The sequence below is a fragment of the Vipera ursinii genome (genome assembly GCF_947247035.1).
Source record: "Vipera ursinii genome assembly, chromosome: 4".
Classification (NCBI taxonomy): domain Eukaryota; kingdom Metazoa; phylum Chordata; class Lepidosauria; order Squamata; family Viperidae; genus Vipera; species Vipera ursinii.
The window spans coordinates 34,897,677-34,918,789 of NC_139514.1; the positions used below are offsets into that span (position 1 = coordinate 34,897,677).

General features: G+C 37.8%; 1 protein-coding gene across 1 annotated transcript in view; it reads right to left on the reverse strand.

The window, feature by feature from the left end:
* MYH15 (myosin heavy chain 15) overlaps positions 1-21,113 on the reverse strand; it is a gene marked incomplete at its 5' end in the record, with an annotated part of 95,347 nt that overhangs the window by 42,259 nt on the left and 31,975 nt on the right. Inside the window, 8 exons of the mRNA XM_083361353.1 lie at positions 4,761-5,016; positions 6,310-6,446; positions 13,320-13,443; positions 14,214-14,331; positions 14,458-14,545; positions 16,313-16,380; positions 18,491-18,623; positions 20,448-20,627. Of these exons, the coding sequence (XP_083217479.1) occupies positions 4,761-5,016; positions 6,310-6,446; positions 13,320-13,443; positions 14,214-14,331; positions 14,458-14,545; positions 16,313-16,380; positions 18,491-18,623; positions 20,448-20,627 (1,104 nt within the window). The remainder of the gene's footprint in view (positions 1-4,760; positions 5,017-6,309; positions 6,447-13,319; positions 13,444-14,213; positions 14,332-14,457; positions 14,546-16,312; positions 16,381-18,490; positions 18,624-20,447; positions 20,628-21,113) is intronic.

The window sequence follows — 21,113 nt, forward strand, 5'->3', positions numbered from 1 at the left end:
ATCACTTTTGTTCATATTGGATTTTTTGTACAGTTTCTAAATGTGTTGTTAGCACCCAGAGACGCATGTGCGAGATGGGCACCACAGAGGTTACTTTATAAATAAATAATAACTAAATAAAGTTTCAACCCTAAGAGCAAGTGATGCCTCTATTTTTGTGGATTTTTTAAAGCTTCCTTTTGGAATAATCTAAATTGATCACATCTGGTGATTGTTAAAAACAACTACAACCCAGAACTACTGTTTTTATTTCTGAATGCTATACATACTGTATATCATAAAAAGTAAGTCCCACTTTCAACACTATTTATTCTTAGGTGAGTACAGGTGGTCCTCAACTGAGGACCACAATGGAGCCTGCCCATCACAAATGTAAAGTGGGTTACCCACAGATCCAACTGTATTTTACAATACTTTTTGCAGTGCTCGTTAAGCAAACAACCTGTACAATTTTTCAGCCTCTATGACATCTCAACCAAAATTCTTTCAAATAAATACTGTATAATATTATCCCACAAAGGAAAGTGGAAAAAGTATGTGGTATAAATTGCTTTGCATGTATAAATAGAATAATCAGTCAGTTTAGATATAAGTTCAAGATAACAAACACTTAAAATATGCATTCTTTCCTTGGCAATACAAAAGTACACCAACAAATTGTGTATAAAACACTACATATCCCAAATTTAACATTCTGCTTCTTTGTTGGTTTGCCATGGAAACTGATTCTGGGACTGAAATATGTATAAATAAAATTCGTATTTATATCCAAGCTTTTAAAGTTTTACACTTCATGTATTTACATGTAAAGTAATGTTAACTAATGCAGAGAAAAACGAAGGCTGTCATCCTTAGTTGAACAAATTATTGAGACATGCTATTTCTTTTTTTCTGCTTTTTTAGGATTTTTTTTAAAAAAATAAAGCAAGCTGAATTTATTGTGAAAAATACTTGCAAAATATGATAAAATAAAAAACAATTTTATAAAGATTGATATGCCCCTTATTAATTTTTTATGATTTTTTGAATATAATCATGTTTCTCCTTTGTAATTTGCATATTCTTCTTTGTATAGATTTATGCTACTTATGCAGCCTATGTGTTTGCTTTAAAAAATGCGGAATTATTACTTATTTACTTGTAGGAATTCGCTATTCTCCAGTAACAAAGGAAAATTTTTTTTAACTAACATTCTTATAGGAGCATTTTATCAATAGAAAGATAATTTTTCTCCTTGAGAAAACATGTTTTCATCTCATGATTTTCAAACAGGGTTTGTCTTTATGACTGCCTAAGCACGCACACACACACACAAAACACAAAACACAAGTCTAGTTGCAGCACTATTGATGCAAAGCTGAATTCCTAATGACTTTGACTCATCTTTTCAAACGTCATGTGAAAGCTCTAGGCTTACCAACATAGTTCCATTATCATAGGAGTATGCAACTTCTGACAAATTGAAGTTCATACAAGCTTTCTAAATGGAATGTTAAGTACAGCTGTCAAATATTGGTGGAACCAGGAGCCAACTGGAGAAAAAACTTTAATAATTGAAAGGGTAAAAACGGGTGTACCTTTAAGGAATAAGTACTAATTTTGTTCCTTAATGTTTCCAAGGTTATACTAATAGTGTAAAATGGACTTTTTTGATTCTCCTCTCTCTGCACTGTTTCAGGGAGGTCACATCTGATTCATTTATATATTTTCTGCATAAATACATTATAGGATTGTTTGATCATAGTAAACTGATGTCCCCAGTTTACTGATGAACTGATGAACCTGTGAATGGGCTCTATAGAAGGAGGATACTGTAACATTGAAAACCAGATGAAACATCTCTCTGGGTTTTTAAGATGCAAAAGATGATTCTTTGATTCTTCCAAAAAGTCAACACAGGAGGGATATGAAAATAGAAACCACCACAGAGTTTCTATTCTATACAAAAACAATCCATTTGATTTCGAAATACTATTTTGGAAGGGTTTTTTAAAGTATTTTCTTTTTCCAATTATGGTGAATTTACATTATCTCTCTTTAAAAGGAAGAGGCCATCATCAGCTTATTTACAGTAAAGCGCTTTTCTGATTTCCATCTTTCTTTGAAGATAACTTAGGTGATATTATTGCTATAAACTTTGGAGAGCCATATTGCTCAGCAGCAAGTGAAAATAAATAATAATAATAATAATAATAATAATAAAAGATTTGATTTGATCTCAGGCATTTCTTAAAAGAAAAAAACATATTCTCCTTTCCAATTTTTGACAGTAAAACATTTTTGTGAACACCTTTAGTACCCATCAATTTTATTTTTTATAAGATGGAGAATATATCAATCATTTTTCTGGAAAGCCTTCAATTCTACTTATCTCTTTAATAATATAATAATAATAATAATAATATATTTATATTTATATTTACTTGATTTATATACTGCCCTTCTCTCGAAGGACTCAGGGCGGTGTACAGGGCAATAAAATAAAATAAAATAATAAAATAAATAAAATAAAAAAATAAAAAATAATAATAAAATAATAATGATGATGATGATAATGATAATGTTAAAATGATAAAGTTAAACTGCTTTGGGACTTCAGAATTCAAACAGACAAGCACCTGCAACATAACACTGCAGACTTAACAATTGTCGATAAGAAAGACAAAAAAGTCTGGATAGTGGACATGGCAGTGCCTGGAGACAGCAGAATAGACAAGAAAGTACTGGAGAAGATAACAAAATAGAAAGACCTACAAATAGAAATAGAAAGACTGTGGCAAAGGCAAGCAAGGGTAGTACCAATAGTAATAGGCGCCTTGGGTGTAATCCCAAAACAACTGGAGCACCACTTGAACACCACTGGCATTGACAAATTTGCCATTAGTCAATTACAAAAGGCGGCCTTACTAAGAACTGCTTCCATCCTGCAATGATATCTGCCTATACCAGGTAGACAAAATGCCAATAGGTAAACAAAAATGCCAAATCTAGTCTGAACATCTGGCTGACTGTGCAATGATCAATAATAATAATAATAATAATAATAATAATAATAATAATAATAATAATAATAATAATTAATAATAATAATAATGATAAAGTTGGAAGGGACCTTGGAGGTCATCTAGTCCAACCCCCTGCTCAGGCAGGAAACCTTATACCATTTCAGAAAAATGGCTGTCCAGTCTCTTCTTAAAAACTTCCAGTGTTGGAGCATTCACAGCTTCTGGAGGTAGGTTGTTCCACTGGTTAATTGTTCTAACTGCCAGAAAAAATCTCCTTAGTTCTAGGTTCCTTCTTTCCTTGGTTAGTTTCTATCCATTGCTTCTTGTCCTGCCTTCAGGTGTTTTGGAGAATAGCTTGACTCTCTCTTTTTTGTAGCAGCCTCTGAGATATTGGAACACTGCTATCATGTCACCCCTCATTCTTCTCTTCATTAGACCAGACATACCCAATTTCAGCAACCATTCCTTATATGTTTTAACCTCCCTGATCATCTTTGTTGCTCTTCTCTGTACTCCTTCTAGAGTCTCAACATCTTTTTTTACATCGTGGTGACCAAAACTGGATGCAGTATTCCAAGTGTAGCCTTACCAAGGCATTGTAAAGTTGTATTAACATTTCACATGATCTTGATTCTATCCCTCTGTTAATGCAGCCTAGCACTATGTTGACTTTTTTGGCAGCTACATCACACTGTTGGGTCATATTTAAGTGATTTCCCACTAGGAGTCCAAGACCCTCATCACAATTGCTACTGTTGAGCAAGGTACCACCTATACTATACCTGTGTATTTGGTTTTTCTTGCCTAAATGTAAAACCTTAGTTTTTTCACAATTGAATTTCATTTTGTTAGATAGCGCCCAATGATCAAGTCTGTCAAGATCCTTCTGTATCCTAAGCCTATCTTCTGGAGTGTTGGCTATTCCTGCCAGCTTAGTGTCATCTGCAAATTTGATGAGTTCCCTATTTATCCCCTCATCCAAATCATTGATGAAGTTGTTGAAGAACACTAGGCCCAGAACAGAGCCCTGGGGCACCCCACTACACACTTTCCTCCATGTAGATGTAGTTCCATTGAGGACCACATGCTGAGTACAGCCGGTCAGCCAGCTACAAATCCATCTGGTGGTGATGCTGTCTAACCCATATTTTTCTATCTTATCAAGTATTAGGTAGTGGTCTACTTTATCAAATGCCTTACTGAAGTCCAAGTAAATTATATCTACAGAATTCCTCTGGTCCACTAATTTTGTCACCTGGTTAAAGAATGCAATAAGATTTGTCTGGCATGATCTGTTTTTGATAAGCCCATGTTGGCTTTTGGTAATGACTTTGTTTGCCTCTAGGTGTTTGCTGATTCGTTGCTTGATTATCTTTTCCAGAATCTTCCCAGATATTGAGGTCAGGCTGATAGGTCTGTGGTTTCCTGGATCCATTTTTTTTCCTTTTTTGAAGAAGGGAACTACATCAGCTCTTTTCCAGTCCTCTGGTAGTTCCCCAGTGCTCCAGGATATATAATATGATTTATATTATATAAAATGTAATTAAATGTTATGTTAGAAATACTTAGAAAAGAAAGGAAGGGGAGTTTTGAGTAAATTAAGGCTGACACTGTTAAAAACCTGTGCTAGAATTAAATGGATGCTCTTTTACATGCCCCTGGATTTCACTGTTTGCACTTAACAGAAACAGTTTCACAGCAAGCTTCCTTTGCTGGACCAAAGCTTGGGTTGGATTAATTAACACTGATACTTACTGCCTGCAGCTGGAGAAGCAGGTCATTCTTCTCCTGTACAAGAGAAACTTGCTTTTCTTCAAGTTCCTTCCTTCTGGCTTCTGATTTTTCTAAGGCCTCCTTCAGTTTCAGGAACTCTTCTTTCATATTAGCCATTTCTTTTTCAGTCTCTGCTGATTTTAGGAGGGGCTTGATCTTAAAGAATAGTTTCATCCAAGGCCAATTTTTCACAACCATGAAAGCTCGAATGTTCCACTGGATCACAAGCAGGGCATCTCTGAAGGAAGGAAGGAAGGAAGGAAGGAAGGAAGGAAGGAAGGAAGGAAGGAAGGAAGGAAGGAAGGAAGGAAGGAAGGAAGGAAGGAAGGAAGGAAGGAAGGAAGGAAGGAAGTCTTAGTTATCTGAAATGGAGCCAACTTTAGTACTAGTACTTGGATCTTTCCTCATGATCTTACTTCTGCGTAATAACCTTTTCTCTTTTATGTACTAAATACTACATTGATGCTACATATTTAAAACATTCCTATTTCTAAATTTTATGCTTCATTTTGTGTACACCATTTCTACATTTCATCTGCATTTTCAAAGCAATAAAGCGCAGTTATCTATTTTTCGCACATTATCAGAAACAGCTGTAATAGTTACTATTAATATGTATACTGTACATGTTTTTATTTATATTGTATAAGTACCCTTTGAAATAAGAAGACAATAATATATGAGCCTTTACTTATATGTAACAAAGGGATCAACTATTTTTCCTTCTTAGAGATCCAAATTTACAGTAGGTCTTTCTCCACTGCTGAATTATAGTGCTCTAAACCTATCCTTGAATCCATGTAATTTTTTTATGTGCCATTCCACATCAAATGACTCCTGGCAGTTATCCCAGGATGATATTTGCTATGCCTATTGCAGTCATTATCTTGCCCTTTTTGCCAATGTTTCAAGTTACTGCAGTTACAGTATCTTACTTCCCTCCATAGTCATGGAAAAGCTGGACAGGGTTTATACTGTATACCTTGAGGCTGTCCTTGGATAAGGTTAGAATAATGGAAGAGAGGTTAATTTAACAATGATGTAACCAAGGATAACTTAAGGCTGTCCCACTCATGGTCTTCAGTGGAACACAGGGGGAAAAATTAGCCAGAGCATGCCAGTGCAGAAATGGAAGTGAATCTTATTCAACTCTGAGTCAGCATAAAAAACCCTTTTTTGCATAAGATAATAATATGGAGAAAAGAGAAAAAAACAATAGATTTTTTCTGGCATTTCATGGCATTAGTCACAATTATGAAATATCAGATACTACATTAATTACTTCAAAGTTCCATTTCCTAAGTCAAATTCCTACTGCCTACTCAAGCTAGTCCCTTCACATATCTAATTTTAGACAACAAATTCCTAGTAGTCTACATGGTGAAATTGATCCTGGCTTGTAAATTTGGAACATGCATTATCTGTATGATGCCAGGCTGAGAAAAATTGCTGTATAATATAATCACTTGGAAAAGAGAAGTAAAGATTTATTCCCAGTGTATAGTGTCATGAAGAGTATGTAGCATAATACCTTCGTTCTACCATCTTCTGGAACTCAGTACGCATCAGTTTGCTTCGGGCTCTTGCTTGAATAAGTGTTAAGATCTTGGCTAATCTCTCATCTCTCATTTCTTCCAGATGGCCTAGGAGACCAGCTTTAAAAAAAACCTGAAATACATGACATCAGTTTGTCAAATGAATTTAATCAATTGTTATTGGTGACACACAGATCAGTTTCAGACATGTAACAAAGCACAACAATGTAAGTGCATAATAATAGCTGTATCAGCACACTGCAATAGCAAGATAAAAATATTTATTTATTTATTTATTTATTTAATTTATATACCGCCCTTCTCTCAAGAGACTCAGGGCGGTTAACAGGGCAATACATAAAAGACAGATACAAAAGTTAAAATTAATTAAAACATGATTAAACAATGCCCATAGTACAGATTTAAAATTAACGTCATAATAACAAAACCCACCCCGTCCCATCAGGCCAGGCCCGCTTCCTTAAAAAGATGGGTTTTAAGGTCGCGCCGGAAGGAGCGGAGGTCGGGCGCCATCCGGAGCTCTACCGGAAGATGATTCCATAAGTCCGGTGTGCCCACAGAGAACGCTCTCCCCCTGGGGGCCACCAGTCGGCATTCTTTGACTGGCGGCACCCTGAGGAGGCCCTCTCTGTGGGAGCGTACTGGGCGGAGGGAAGTTGACGTCGGCTGCAGGTGCTCCCCAAGGTATTCTGGACCCATGCCATGGAGGGCTTTGTAGGTCATTACCAACACCTTGAACCTCACCCGGAAGACAACTGGCAACCAATGCAGCTCGCGGAGCAAAGGTGTAACACGGGAGTATCGGGAAACCCCCGACACAACTCTCGCGGCTGCATTCTGTGCCAGCTGGAGCCTCCGAGTGGTCTTCAAGGGTAGCCCCATGTAGAGAGCGTTGCAGTAATCAAGACGAGAGGTCACGAGCGCATGAGTGACCGTGCGCAAGGCATCCCGGTCTAGATAGGGCCGCAACTGGCGCACCAGGCGAACCTGGGCGAACGCCCCCCTAGTTACAGCTACAATATGGTCTTCTAAAGAGAGCTGTGAATCTAGGAGGACTCCCAAGTTGCGAGCCCTATCTACAGGAGGTAATGACTCACCCCCCATAATGAGGGGTGGAATATCCTGAATATCCCGGGATGCCGGTACGCACAGCCACTCCGTCTTGTCGGGGTTGAGACGAAGCCTGTTCCTCCCCATCCAGACCCGGACCGCCTCCAGGCACCGGGACATCACGTCGAGGGCATCACTGGGGTGGTTTGGGGTCGAAATAAAAAGTTGGGTATCATCAGCATACTGATGATACCCAACTCCAAAACCACGAATGATCTCACCCAGCGGTTTCATATAGATGTTGAACAGAAGGGGCGAGAGGACCGACCCCTGAGGGACTCCACAAGCGAGAGGCCTCGCGGTCGACCTCTGCCCCCCCGTCAACACCGACTGCGAACGTCCCAGGAGATAGGAGGAGAACCACTGAAGAACCGTGCCTCCCACTCCCAATCCCCTGAGACGCCGCAGCAAGATACCATGGTCGATGGTATCGAAAGCCGCTGAGAGGTCTAATAGGACTAGAACAGAGGAGTATCCTCTGTCCCGAGCCCTCCAGAGATCATTCACCAGCGCGACCAATGCCGTCTCCGTGCTGTACCCAGGCCTGAAGCCCGATTGGTATGGGTCTAGATAATCCGCTTCATCCAGGACCAGAGGGAGCTGATGCGCCACCACACTCTCGACAACCTTCGCAAGGAAGCGAAGGTTGGAGACCGGACGAAAGTTATTCAAAACAGCCGGATCCAAGGTAGGCTTCTTGAGGAGAGGTCTCACCACCGCCTCCTTCAAGGCGGCGGGAAAACTGCCCTCACTCAAAGAAGCAGCTATAACCGCCTGGAACCAGCCTCGTGTCCCCTCCCGGGCTGCATAAACCAGCCAGGAAGGGCACGGGTCCAATAAACATGTGGTGGAGCTCAGCCTCCCCATGATCCTGTCCACTTCCTCCGGAGTCACAGGATTGAACTCCTCCCAGATGACATCGACAAGATCACTCGTGTCCTGATCGTCCGATACTGCCCAGTCGGAGTCCAAACTGGTCCGAATCCGAGCGATTTTGTCCGACAGATGTTGACTAAATTCCTTGGCACGCCCCTGCAAGGGATCCCCACTGACCTCCTGGTTGAGGAGGGAGCGGGTCACCCTAAACAGGGCGGCCGGGCGATTATCTGCGGACGCGATGAGGGCAGCGAAATAGTTAGATCTCGCTACCCTCATCGCAGCGAGATAAGACCTAATATGGGTTCTTAGTCGCAATCGGTCGGATTCAGATCGGGTGGACCTCCAGACGCTCTCTAGGCCCCGTCTCCGACGCTTCATCTCCCGGAGCTCCGCGGAAAACCATGGAGCCCATTGGGATCTGCGCCGGGTCAGGGGCCGCAAGGGTACAACTCGGTCAAGTGCCTCCGTGGCCGTCCTTTCCCAGGCTTCCACTAAGGCATCTGCCGAGTTGTGAGCTGAGGAGGCAGGTGGGGGCCCCAGCGCTGCCTGAAACCTCTCAGGGTCCATTAAGCGCCTGGGGCGGAACCATCTAGTTGGCTCAACAACCCCACGGTGGGGAGTGGCAAAATGGAAGACCAGCCGCAGGAGATGATGATCGGTCCATGACAGGGGCATAACAATTGGGGAGCCCCCACCAAGATCATCTAACCACCGACCAGATAAGAAAACCAAGTCAAGGGTGTGACCTCCCTCATGGGTCGGTCCATGAATTACCTGCGTCAGGTCCATGGCCGTCATGGAAGCCATGAACTCCCGAGCTAACTCAGATACTCCTCCCAGGGATGGTAGATTGAAGTCTCCCAAAACCATAAGTTTGGGAAACTCAATCACCAGCCCTGAGAGGATATCGAGAAGCTCAGGCAGGGCTGCTGCTACGCGACTAGGCGAAAGGTACGCAAGCAGCAAGCCCAACTGCGCCCTAGGACCAAACCTTAATAAGAGAGATTCACACCCGACTATCTGAGGAACGGTGGCCTCCTGCGGACATAAGGTCTCCCTCATAACCACAGCCACTCCCCCACCCCTACCCTGAGTCCGAGGCCGGTGTAGCACCCGGAAGCCTGGTGGGCAAAGGTCAACCAGGGGGATACCACCCTCTGGGCCCAACCAGGTTTCCCTGATGCAAGCCAGGTCCGCTTGCTCACCCTTGACTAGATCCCGGACGAGGGGAGCCTTATTAGCAACGGACCTGGCATTTAGGTACACCAGTCGGAGCTCAGGTGGCTGCACATCCCCGCTCCCAGAACCTTGGGTCGAAGGCAGAGGGTCGGAGCGCCTCACCGCTTGTAAATAGCGGAGAGGCCCTCCCAGAGGTCGATACGGCCCTCTGATCTTACACCTGCTGCCATTCCCTATCGTAGATTATGAAATCTTAATGTAGGTTTAGAAGAAGTGATATTGCATTATCCAGTGCATAAGGTGGTTAATTAATTAATTGAAATTACTATTGACTCTTGAAATATAAAAATGTAGCTCATTTTTCTTTAAATTAAAAACTGTAAAAGCAAATGAGAATAATAATATAAGTCTATACTATAGAGCCATGGTGGCAAACCTATGGCACGCATGCCACAGGTGGCATGAAGAGCCCTCTCTGTGGGCACGCGCGCCATCGCCCCAGTCCTAGGCCTTCAGCTGGGTTTTATAAAAGCTTTTTGCTTTAGGCCTGCGCTGCCATGTGCAAAAAAAAATGCATCCAAACAACGCAGCCATGCCCACCCAATAGGCCATGCCCACCCAATGGGCCATGCCTACCCAGCACCCAATGATACATAAGTGGGTTTTGGGTTGCAGTTTGGGCACTCGGTCTCTAAAAGGTTCGCCCTCACTGTATAGAGCTTAGAATATACCTTTTTCCATTAGGTTTTTTCCTTAATAGCAATTGCCATTTAATCCTAATACTAGGTCCAATTTTAATGATCCTGCTCTTAATTTACTTTCACTGCATTCTACATCAATGCAATTTTATTCTTTTTAATTTTTATTTTTTTTTCTCAGGAGGTTTTATGTATATGGAAATCCAAATTACCAACATCTCTCGGATTTTAATTTGAAACTGATTAGTTTAATTCTGGCCTAAACTTAAAATCACTACTTAATTTTCAGTAGACATTTGGAAAAGGTGAATACACTGAGGGTTCAAACAGTATTCCATTCTATGTTTCCAGGCTTTGAAAAAGACAGGGAAGGAAAATGCAAATACTATAAATTAAATATGATATGGAAATTGTGTCCATAGGAGAGATTTTGATTCTGGGACCACAGACAAAGTTGTCTTGAAGATGGACTGGGTACTGAGGCTTTGAATAAGATAACTGAGGACTGGGTCCTCAAATCTTCAATATTTTTACAAATGATTTAGATACAGAAATAGAGGAATATTTATCAAATTTACACATGACAGAAAGTTGAATGGGTAGATAATATGCCATTTTTATAGATGGAAATAAATTAAAAATGATCTTTGCAGAGAAGTAGGCTGCAAGTAAAATAATAAAGACACAAATAAAAAATTCACTTTGGAAACAAAAATTAAAAGTACAGCTTTAGGACGAGAGACATCTGGCTTATATTATTTCTCATGAAAAATATCTTAGAATAGAATGCATTTGATATAGTGGTTAACTATCAGGCTAGAAACTGAGAGACTGTGAGTGATCTTGGCTAGTCACTTTCTCTCAGCCCTAGGAAGGAGGCAGTGACAAAGCACTTCTGAAAAACCTTGCTAAGAAAACTGAAGGGACTTGTCCACATATTTCTTCATAAATAAATTAAGTAAAAAAAATATTTTGCTTTGGTCAGACCTTATTTTTATTATTGAGCTCACTTGGAATAAGTTCAGCGAAGGATAATGAAACGATTGGGGGCTAGAAATTCCCATGAAAGGATGTTAAAGAATTAAGGGTATTTTCCATTGAGAAGAGAAGGCTGAGAATACTGCAATAGCATTCTTAGATGTACAAATGTAATAAAATTCTAAACCAATAAAAAATTGGTTTAGAATTGGGACTGAAACTAAGACACATAGAGACAGATTACCTACTGTGCTGTTTACTCTTACAACTGCTGACAGGAAGCAAAGTGACAGATATATTTATGTGTATATACAAATAAGTGTAAACATAATAACAAAGAAATATTGTCTTTATATCTCATTGCTAAATGAAATTGCTCTAGTCACTGAGCCATATTCCACAATGTGGAAGGCTAGACAATCTAGCAATGAAAATATATCTTCTTCTGGATGGTACACATACAACGCTGGGAGCTTTCCTGTTCCAACTCTAGGATTCTATGAAGGATATAATATAATTTCTAAAAGTGAATATATTAATAGAAGGAAAGCTAGGTCATGGCTTTTTTTTATTCTAGTAAAGATCTTTGCAAAAGCTCATCTTTTCTGGAACTTAATTAAAATATGCCAGCTACACTACAGTTGACAGGAGGAGCAGCAAGTCAATAATTAACTCGTCTTCTAGCCTAGCAGTATGTTTAAATCTATGTGTTAAGTAGAGAAGTGGGTGTAAGCAGGAAAGGAGGTAGATTCATGAAGGGGGAGAAAGTGCTAGATTTCACAAATGCTATATGGGAACAAAGGCAAAGTAATAATAGCCACTGTCCTTCTTCAAGGACAAGTGGTCCTTTGACAAGTGGATGGGTTGTTAATCTTTTGGCTTTGGTGCAAGGAAAAAGCAATCATTGGAAAGCAGTGGGTCCCAGACAGTAGGTGGCCAATCTAGTATTTGACAGTATCAAATATATCGAAGTATCAAAGACAGTATCAGAGATAACTGAAATTATCTTTCTGTATTTTATTTGAGGCAAGGAAACCAATCTAAAATATAAATATAAATCCAAAGGTTATTTACTACTTTGGATTTCCTGTCACATTCCATATATACAATAAATAGCCTCTGTCATAGAAAAAGGAAAGCTTTTGAAAGTTTCAAAAGCATCCTGCTCAAGTTTTAACAGATATTTAGGAAATTTAAACGGGAATAAATATTACAACATTTTGCCTATCTGTATAAAGCACAGGTTGGCAAGCAGCAGGAGTTTTAAATCAGCTCTAAGGCAGGATGTCTGTTAGTGATTTATTTATAAAGGCTTCTACAGTAATTCAACTATCATTGTGCCAATATAAGAAAACAAAGGCAGGTTTTATATCATTATTATGGCCAGGTATTGCTAGAAGATTCTCTACATGACTAGTGGAGAAATGGTCTCAGTTGATACCAAAAATATATGAATGCTGATTGATTTGTCAGCCCAGTAAAACCATTTGGACCGAAATGTAGCTGATCCCTACCCAAGGCACTTTAGAAATGCTTCTCCCTTTATGTATTTGTTGTCAGCCTGGATACAGTAAAACCATTTGGATCCAAATTACACAGTGGCTGATCCCTACTCAAGGCACTTTAGATATGCTTCTCCCTTTATGTATTTGAACCATAACAATATTCTGGTAAGCTATTTACAATGGAACAACTCTGCTTATGCAAAGAAGCCAATTGAGAATCTAGAGAAAATTGGAGTAATGTTTTCCATTTCTTCATGGTGGGAGAACAACGCATTGTAGAAGGATTTCAAGGATGACTATAAATCCACAGGATTAAACCTTTTTTGCATTAAAAGATTCATACAATTGATTGAAATCTCACGTAATCTCTACCTGTAGATAGCAAGGTTATGGACCTGGTAGTTGATCTATTTTAAATCTGTCCTTTCCTTGTTGAGATAAAACTATTCTTCCCAAATATAATGCAGCAAGACTTTATCAATAGGGCTACATATCAGAAGATACATGTTTAAATAACACAAATTCCAATTCTCCTTATAATAGTTATTTCAAAATTCTAAAGAGTTCTGATCCAGATACCAACTACGAACATGTCTTTCCATTTTCTCCATTGCTGGCTTAAGTAAACTGCTTTACCTTGGTGTGCCCAAAGCGGTACTGGTTAAAATCAATATCCAAAGAGCCCAATAATTTTTCAGCAGCTTTTCTGCTGTCCACAAACTTGTCCTCTGGAATTGCAGAAGGATTCAGGATGCGATATCTGATAGAAGCAGATAAATAACTGACAAATAAATTAAAGTCCAGACTATGGTATAATTCCTTCCTTGGTTTAGGAATCAGGAAGTCTACTAATACCTCACAGTGTGTGCCTTTGCACAACAAGCTTAATACAGTAAAAAAAATGTTGACATTGTACTTGATTTACACACACTACACATATTTATTTGTTTATTTATTTCAAACATTCATATAACTTGATTAGTTTTAATCTGGATTAGTTTTTTGTGGTTTGGCAGATTGTGACAACTCATAGGATTTGATTAACATTTCAGGGTACACAAAAAATGTAACCAGTTAAAGTATGTTAAGTGAACCCAGACACTTTGTCCACCTAATCAAATATGTCTACATAAATCTTTCTCAATGTGATGCTCTTCAGAGATGCTGTAACTGCAACAGCCAGAATTTTTAACTCGCTCTGGCCCACCATCCATGCCAGCTGAAAATTTTAAATATTTGAGGGTGATAAAGCTGAGTAACCACAAGTTTATGCAAAATTATTCTGGAAAAATGTGCTCATTTTCAGAAGTTGAAATCTGTACTACATATGCACTCTGTGGAATCGGAAGCATCCTTTTGTCCTCTTTGAATGCAAACTATTGCATATTCTAAAATATATATTTCATGTCATTTTTTTTATTCAGTTTGGCCAGAATAAATGAAGAACTGGATCTCCTGAGATGCTATTAAAGAACAAATATCAATTCTGCAAAGGTAACAATTTGACTGTGCCATTGTTCTTCACATTACCTTTGTTTAAAGTCAGCATAAATGACTCTATTAGGATAGCCTTTGCGGCAAATGCGGATTCCTTCCAAGACACCATTACAGCGAAGTTGATGGAGGACAAGGAAAGGATCCATTGCCCCTGAAATGATAGGACAATAAATGCATTCCTATATATATATATGCATGCTTAAAAGCAGGACTTTCTCCCCCATTAGATTAAGTATTAAAAACAAAATATATTCTTAGAGAAAACACAGACTTTTACCTGGAGTTTTTGTTTCATTGGGAATAATGCAACGCACAAAATGAGGAGATGTAGATCGTAAATTAGTCATCAATTTGTTTAAATTTTCCTAAATATACAGAGAATAAAGAAATAAAAGCTTAACAATAAAATTAAAGAGAATATAAATTGCCATTTATATCACAAAACTTTTAAATCATTTAAACATTTAAATCACAAAACTGCATCTCACTTACTTTGGCCATGTCATGTGGGGGAATTCACTGAAGAAAGCAATTACGTTTGGAAGAGTTACATCATAAATTACCATACTAACTTTATAGGACACTAACAGTAGTTCTCTGCTGTCTATTCAAGTTTTCACTTAAAGTTAAGTATTCTTACTTTGTTATTATTTAGATATAATGTTAAATAATGATGTTATATCATATGATAATGCGTTTGGGTGCATTTTGGGCTTGCATGTTCAAATCTAACATTCCTTCCTCTGTAGAAGATTAGAAATATCTGCTTTTTAAAAGTGAAAGTGTGTTGTTGTGATGTCCATCTTGGATTACATGATGTTTAGACACAAATTATAATTGTTAGCCTAGCGCAGGGGTAGGCAACCTCAGCACTTTTATGACTCATGGACCTCAACTCCCAGAATTCCTGCGTCTGACTCAGGAATTCTGGGAGTTGAGGTCCATGAGTCATAAAAGAGCCAAGGTTGCCTACCCCCGGCCGGAAGAGAGAACATATTAAATATGAGGTACTGAAGTTGTTAACTATGTATTCACATTTTAATGAAATGAAATCAAATTCACTTTTTCTCCTAGTACCTTCTACCTATTTATATTTTTTCTTAATCCTTCTGACATAAGGTCTTCCACATATTATTTACAGACTGGGTGGAGCCTTTATCTTGAAAAAGGTTATACACCATATACACCACATCATCCAATTTTAAACTATTGTTTATTTAAATAGCAACCAATTTGATTGGTTTCCTGCCTTGAGCAGGGAGTTGGACTAGAAGACCTCCAAGTTCCTTTCCAGTCATAAGATTCTATGATTCTAAACAAGCAAACTAAGTTATTTGTCTAAAGCAGCAGTTTTACCCCTCTTCCCTCTTGTTGTTCAGTCAGGCAATCTGGTCTTTCTAGCAAGTTCTGTTCCTGCCCTTTTACACCACATTTCATGGATTGCTGGGCCAAAAGGATCTTGTAACACATTTACTACAATTTGAGCAAAGCAACAAATGTTATCAATGGCAAAAAATATTATTTAATACTGTATATGGAATGTCAGCAATGATCTTTCATATCTTCTGTGAAAATGGCCACATTTGGATCTTTGGTTTTGAAGTATAAGCTCTCACGGATTCTCAGATATATATTATCTATGAGAGCCTTTGGGCCATGGTTTGCTAAATAAACAATTATGGCCTATTGCACTTATTGCATAAGTAGATTTGCATTTCAAAAACCCCTACATCATGTTTTAGCATTATATATTAGCAGAACTATGAAAATTTCAGATTAAATTCTGAACTCCTAAAGGGTAAATTCTGTCCAATTATTTTTTTATCAAAGTAGACATGCCAGCCAACCTTTGAAAAAGAATCCAGATGACTGGAATGTGCCTTTGGTCACTGATCTAATTCTGAGAAATATAACCACCGGTAGCCATGAAAACAACAATGAATCCTGTGGAGCTGTAAATATTCATATAATTATTTTAACAAGTAGTTCTTCTTTTAAGTTAACATGCTGAAAATTCAAATCTTGTAAAATCACTTTTTAATTATTGCTCTGTTTCATTCGATTATACTATTTTTGCAGGAGTGAAAGAAAATAAAGGAGATGTTATACTTAAAAAGTGAATGTAAAATTACTTTATGCATTGATGACACTGTCTGGAAGGAAGCCCCTTTCTTGCGTTTCTTCTCTCCACTTTGATCAACTTGAAAAAAAAGAAAAAAAGAGAATTAAATCTCATTACAACACTAGCATATAACCGCAGACATTTTACGACGTGATTTAGAAGTCTAGGAGTATTTTAGAAAGCCACTTTTGGGGAACAAACAGGTTTATTTTGGTTCCGTGTCATTTTCAGTGTTAAAATGTTGGGTAAACCTTTGTGACTGCTCGCCCTTTTTGAGTTCCTCTATTCAACTACAGTCAAATCTTGGGCCAGGGGCAACCATCCATTGATGACAACTATTAATAACAACATTGATGCCAACTTTTAATCAGAACTGATCTTTCATGGAAGTTCTAGGTCCAAGAGATTAGAGCTAGACACTGTGTGATTGGAATTATGCTGATCATATGGCCAACTGGTATAATTGATGTTATTTCAGTTTTGAGAAATTCTGATGTTAAAATGTGTAATATGTGGATATTTGGCTTCTACAAATAACTATTAAACAATCAATCTCCATAACAAGAGATTTGTAGTGTAGAGCAACTTTGTTTTTCACTTATCAAATATACAATATTTTAGAATTAAAGTTTTTTTAATAACTAAAGGCAGGGCTTTTTTTCTCATAGAATCCGGCACCTTTTTTGGATGGAAACTTGTAGGGTAGGCAAGGCAGCTTGTATGACATGTCTGAATTCCGGCACCTTTTTCTTTTACAAAAAAAGCACTGACTAAAGGCACATCCTTATTTAACTTATTTATGTGTGTCTGTGTAAAAACTGTCTCAGCTTTGTTTTATTAGAACCCTCTAGCTAGTGTCCACTGAGAATGGATTCCTATAATGCCCTTTTAAAATTTATAATATACACACAACCGTTATCAACTGATGACCCATGTACAATAATTGCATGCAGTTCTAAAAAACAAGGCACAATTTATTTTCACTTGGTTGACTCACCCATAGACTACTATGTCTGAGTTATGACACTAAGCCATGGTTAGTTTAATCATGATTGGCTATTGTTATCCATTATGCTCAGCCATAAACCATGGTTTACCAAACATAAGGGCTTATTCTTAGATTAATCTAAGGCAAAATTAAACAGATGTAGCTGTGTATTAAAAATGTGTTTATGTATATGTATGTGTGTGTGTGTGTATGCAATATCTGTGTTACCAAATATAATTTTTTTGTTCTTCCATACAAAAGACTGCCTATATAACAGGGAGGACTGCATTCAATTTGTTTGCAACAGTGCATATCTATACCCACAGGATTTATACCTCTGAACTATAAAACATTCCTTTTGAATGGATTAGTTTGCATTCTTGAAATATGAATGTACATTTTGAAGAATGTTCATTCTTCAAACTATAGGGGTGTATGTGTGGTCTTTGATGCTCTCTGAACTTGGCTGTTTTCTTGCAGACATTTTATTACCCAAACTAATTTAAATCATCAGTGCTAGAGAGGAGTGGGCTGAGCAAACTCCTCATTTCAACCCTGAGCTACAAATATATTCCTTTATTGATCAAAACTATAGATTATCTTAGCTTCCTCATATGCATATCTTATAGTATGGCTGATTTACAAATACCTGTGCTACTCAAAGATTATAAAATAGTATAATCTTTGAACAGCACAAGTAGTATAAAGAAGTAAAAGGAACCATAGAAGCCATTGTGCTCAATCCCTTGCTCCACCTAGTAGCATCTACTAGAGCATCTCTGAGATCCAATCTTTGTTTGAAGACTATAATGAAGGAGAGCTCACCAATCATGGGGAAGCCTACTCCATTAGCTGACATTGCATACATTGAGGAAATATCTGTGAAATTCCTTCCTTATAATTCCAACCCACTGCTTCTGTTCCTACTCTAATAGGCAATATTTAGTTGTGAAACATGCTTTTACATGTAACGCACCCTTTAACATCTGCTTTATAATTATCATTTAACCAGAGCCAGCAAAAAGACTGAATGAAGTACCAACAATTTGAATTCTTGACTCTTACTCTGCTCCCCAGAGAGATATTTATATGGCTAACATTGCCACTGCCAAATATTCCAAGATCATAAGCTAATATATTTATTAGCCACATTTTCTAGTATGTGATGCAAGATATAAAATATAAGATTCTTCCACTTACCACTGTCAGCACTGACATAATTTTCAAATAGGCTGGCCAGAAGTTTGTTGGAAGATTTTTGAAAAATACCCACCACAGTTTCATTGAGAGGGTCTTTGTTTTTCTCAAGCCAACCAACTATGTTATAGGGCACCTAAAAGAAGTACCAAAAAGAATTTTAAAGCCAGCAAGCGAGAAACTAAACTACCCAAACAATAATTCTCTTTTTACTTGACATCAATTCAATACTCAGTTTTGACCTATAAAGTACAGGTAGTCCTTGACTTACATCCACAGTGGATCCCAAAATTTCTGTTGCTAAATGAGATAGTTGTTAAGAGAATTTTGCCTCATTTTACAACCTTTCTCAGCACAGTTGTTAAGTTAATCACTGGAATTGTTAAGTTAGTAACATGATTGTCAAGTGAATTTAGCTTCCCTGATTTTGCTTGTCAGAAAGTCATGACCCCAGAACACTATAATTATCATAAATATGAGTCAGTTGCCCACCCTCTGAATTTTAATCACATGACCATGAAGATGCTACAACAAATAGTCATAAATCACTTTTTTCAGTGCCTTTGTAACTTTGAATGGTCACTAAACAAGCTGTTGTAAGCCAAGGACTACCCGTATATGGGAAAAGGTATTTTGTTTTTTGGTCTTTAAATGGTGACTAAAATATAATTGATCTTGGTAACATATCATACCTCCAGAATACTCATTTTCCCATTCTTTGCCTGGCCTCCCAGCCTTTCATTTCCTCTAATTCATAATAACAAAGATGTTCTACCCTAAATTACACTTAATCCAGCATAATTTTATATGATTTACTGTATTTAATTAACCAAATATTCACTTTCATCCTCGTCTTTTTTTTTTTCTCAGCTACACTAACTTTTTGATGAGTGAGCCCTTAACATTCAGGAAGTATCTTTGTAAACACTGCCTTCCAATGTGTGAGTTCTTGATCTACATTGGCAATCTCTTTCTTTCCAAATGAAAATGGAGAGACCAAAGTAATGCAGTGCTGCATGCTTCACCTCATCCATAATCAAGCATTTTCTTGAATCTGCATGGTAGAAACATCTTATTGCAGTTGCTTCTAACAGGTAAAGCTAAGTAATGAATGACAGATTGAAAGCTGTTTTGTTCAATTTGGATCAAAATACTGCATACTTCTGTAGTAGACTACCAACCTTCTTAAAAATGATTTTTTAAAAATATTTTTAAAGATGAACTAAAAATAATGGTCTGATGCATCAAGATATTAAACCATAAAGAGCCTGGCCTGGTTTTAGTTTAACATATTAATAAATCTGTAAATTTTTTGTCCACAACTCCCTTCTTTCCAGTCCTTGGAGACTTTTCCATACATGTTTGCTGAAAAATAAAATGTCAGCAACCCATTAACATTGTAGTTGTGCAATCTGCTATTTAAAAAATGAAACAAAACTTGGCATTCTATGCCAACCCTAGCCCTGTTCAAAAATTTTAAGTGTGCTTTGTTGGCTGAAGGTTGTATATTTCTGGCTTGCCTATCCAGGCATTTATTGTACATTACATTACATTAATTTTATCAGTATAAAGGTGACAAGAAGTAGGCATAAAGTGTACTAAAAGTGGTATCCTGATTGTTATTTGCTGAATTCTAAGATATACATTACTAGTGCAAAAAGTAGATTAAAAATATTTCCACTTCAAATCCCAGCCTTTTCAAATGCAAGTTTCTCTTTTCGCTAAAAATATTTTTTCACTCTTCCCATCTCCCAATTTCACTATGCTTCATTGTTCCATGGCATTTAATTCCCCACAGGATATAAGTCTACAAAAGGTTATATAATAGAAGAAAAACTTTCTATGGTGTTTCCAACTGTAAAAGAAAGGATGGATGGATGGATGGAAGGAAGGAAGGAAGGAAGGAAGGAAGGAAGGAAGGAAGGAAGGAAGGAAGGAAGGAAGGAAGGAAGGATGTTACCGCTCCAGCATAATGCAGAAGTTCAAAATGTGCTTCGTATTTCCTCCTTTTGTCAGGCCTTGGTTTCTGCAGATTGGGTGATTTGCCAAGATGGTTGTCATAGAGTTTGGCTTTAAAGGTCATATCTGTAGCCTTTGGAAACATGCATTCTTCTTCAAGAATAGAAAGGATGCCCAAGGGCTGTTAGCAAAAAAACCAGAATAATAAACAAACAATGACAGACTTCCCAAATTGCATCCTTTCAATTGTAACACAGTTCTAAAATACTAAGCCATCACAATCAATAGGAACTGCTTTAGGAGTCTGTTCTTCCAACTATATACAGTATGTTGCCAGCAATGAATGCTACTGGTACAGAGTTGGGGTTTTTTTATCATAACCATTAATCTATTATTCTTTCCATCTGCTATAAAACTTGTTGACATAGCATGTTAAGATGTTAAATTTTATCCCAGTTACTGACATAATATTGATGTTTTCGCTTTCAAAATACTTTGATGGGTTGACATATTTTTCTCAAGGAAAGAGATAGAAACTAAAGCACTTTTATACTCAGATCTATATGCTTTGTGACCCATAAAACTACATGTTGCTAGTAATGATCTGCCAAAAACCTGATCCTTCTTTTTAATTCCTTTAATCCTACATAGAAATATCAGAACTTGA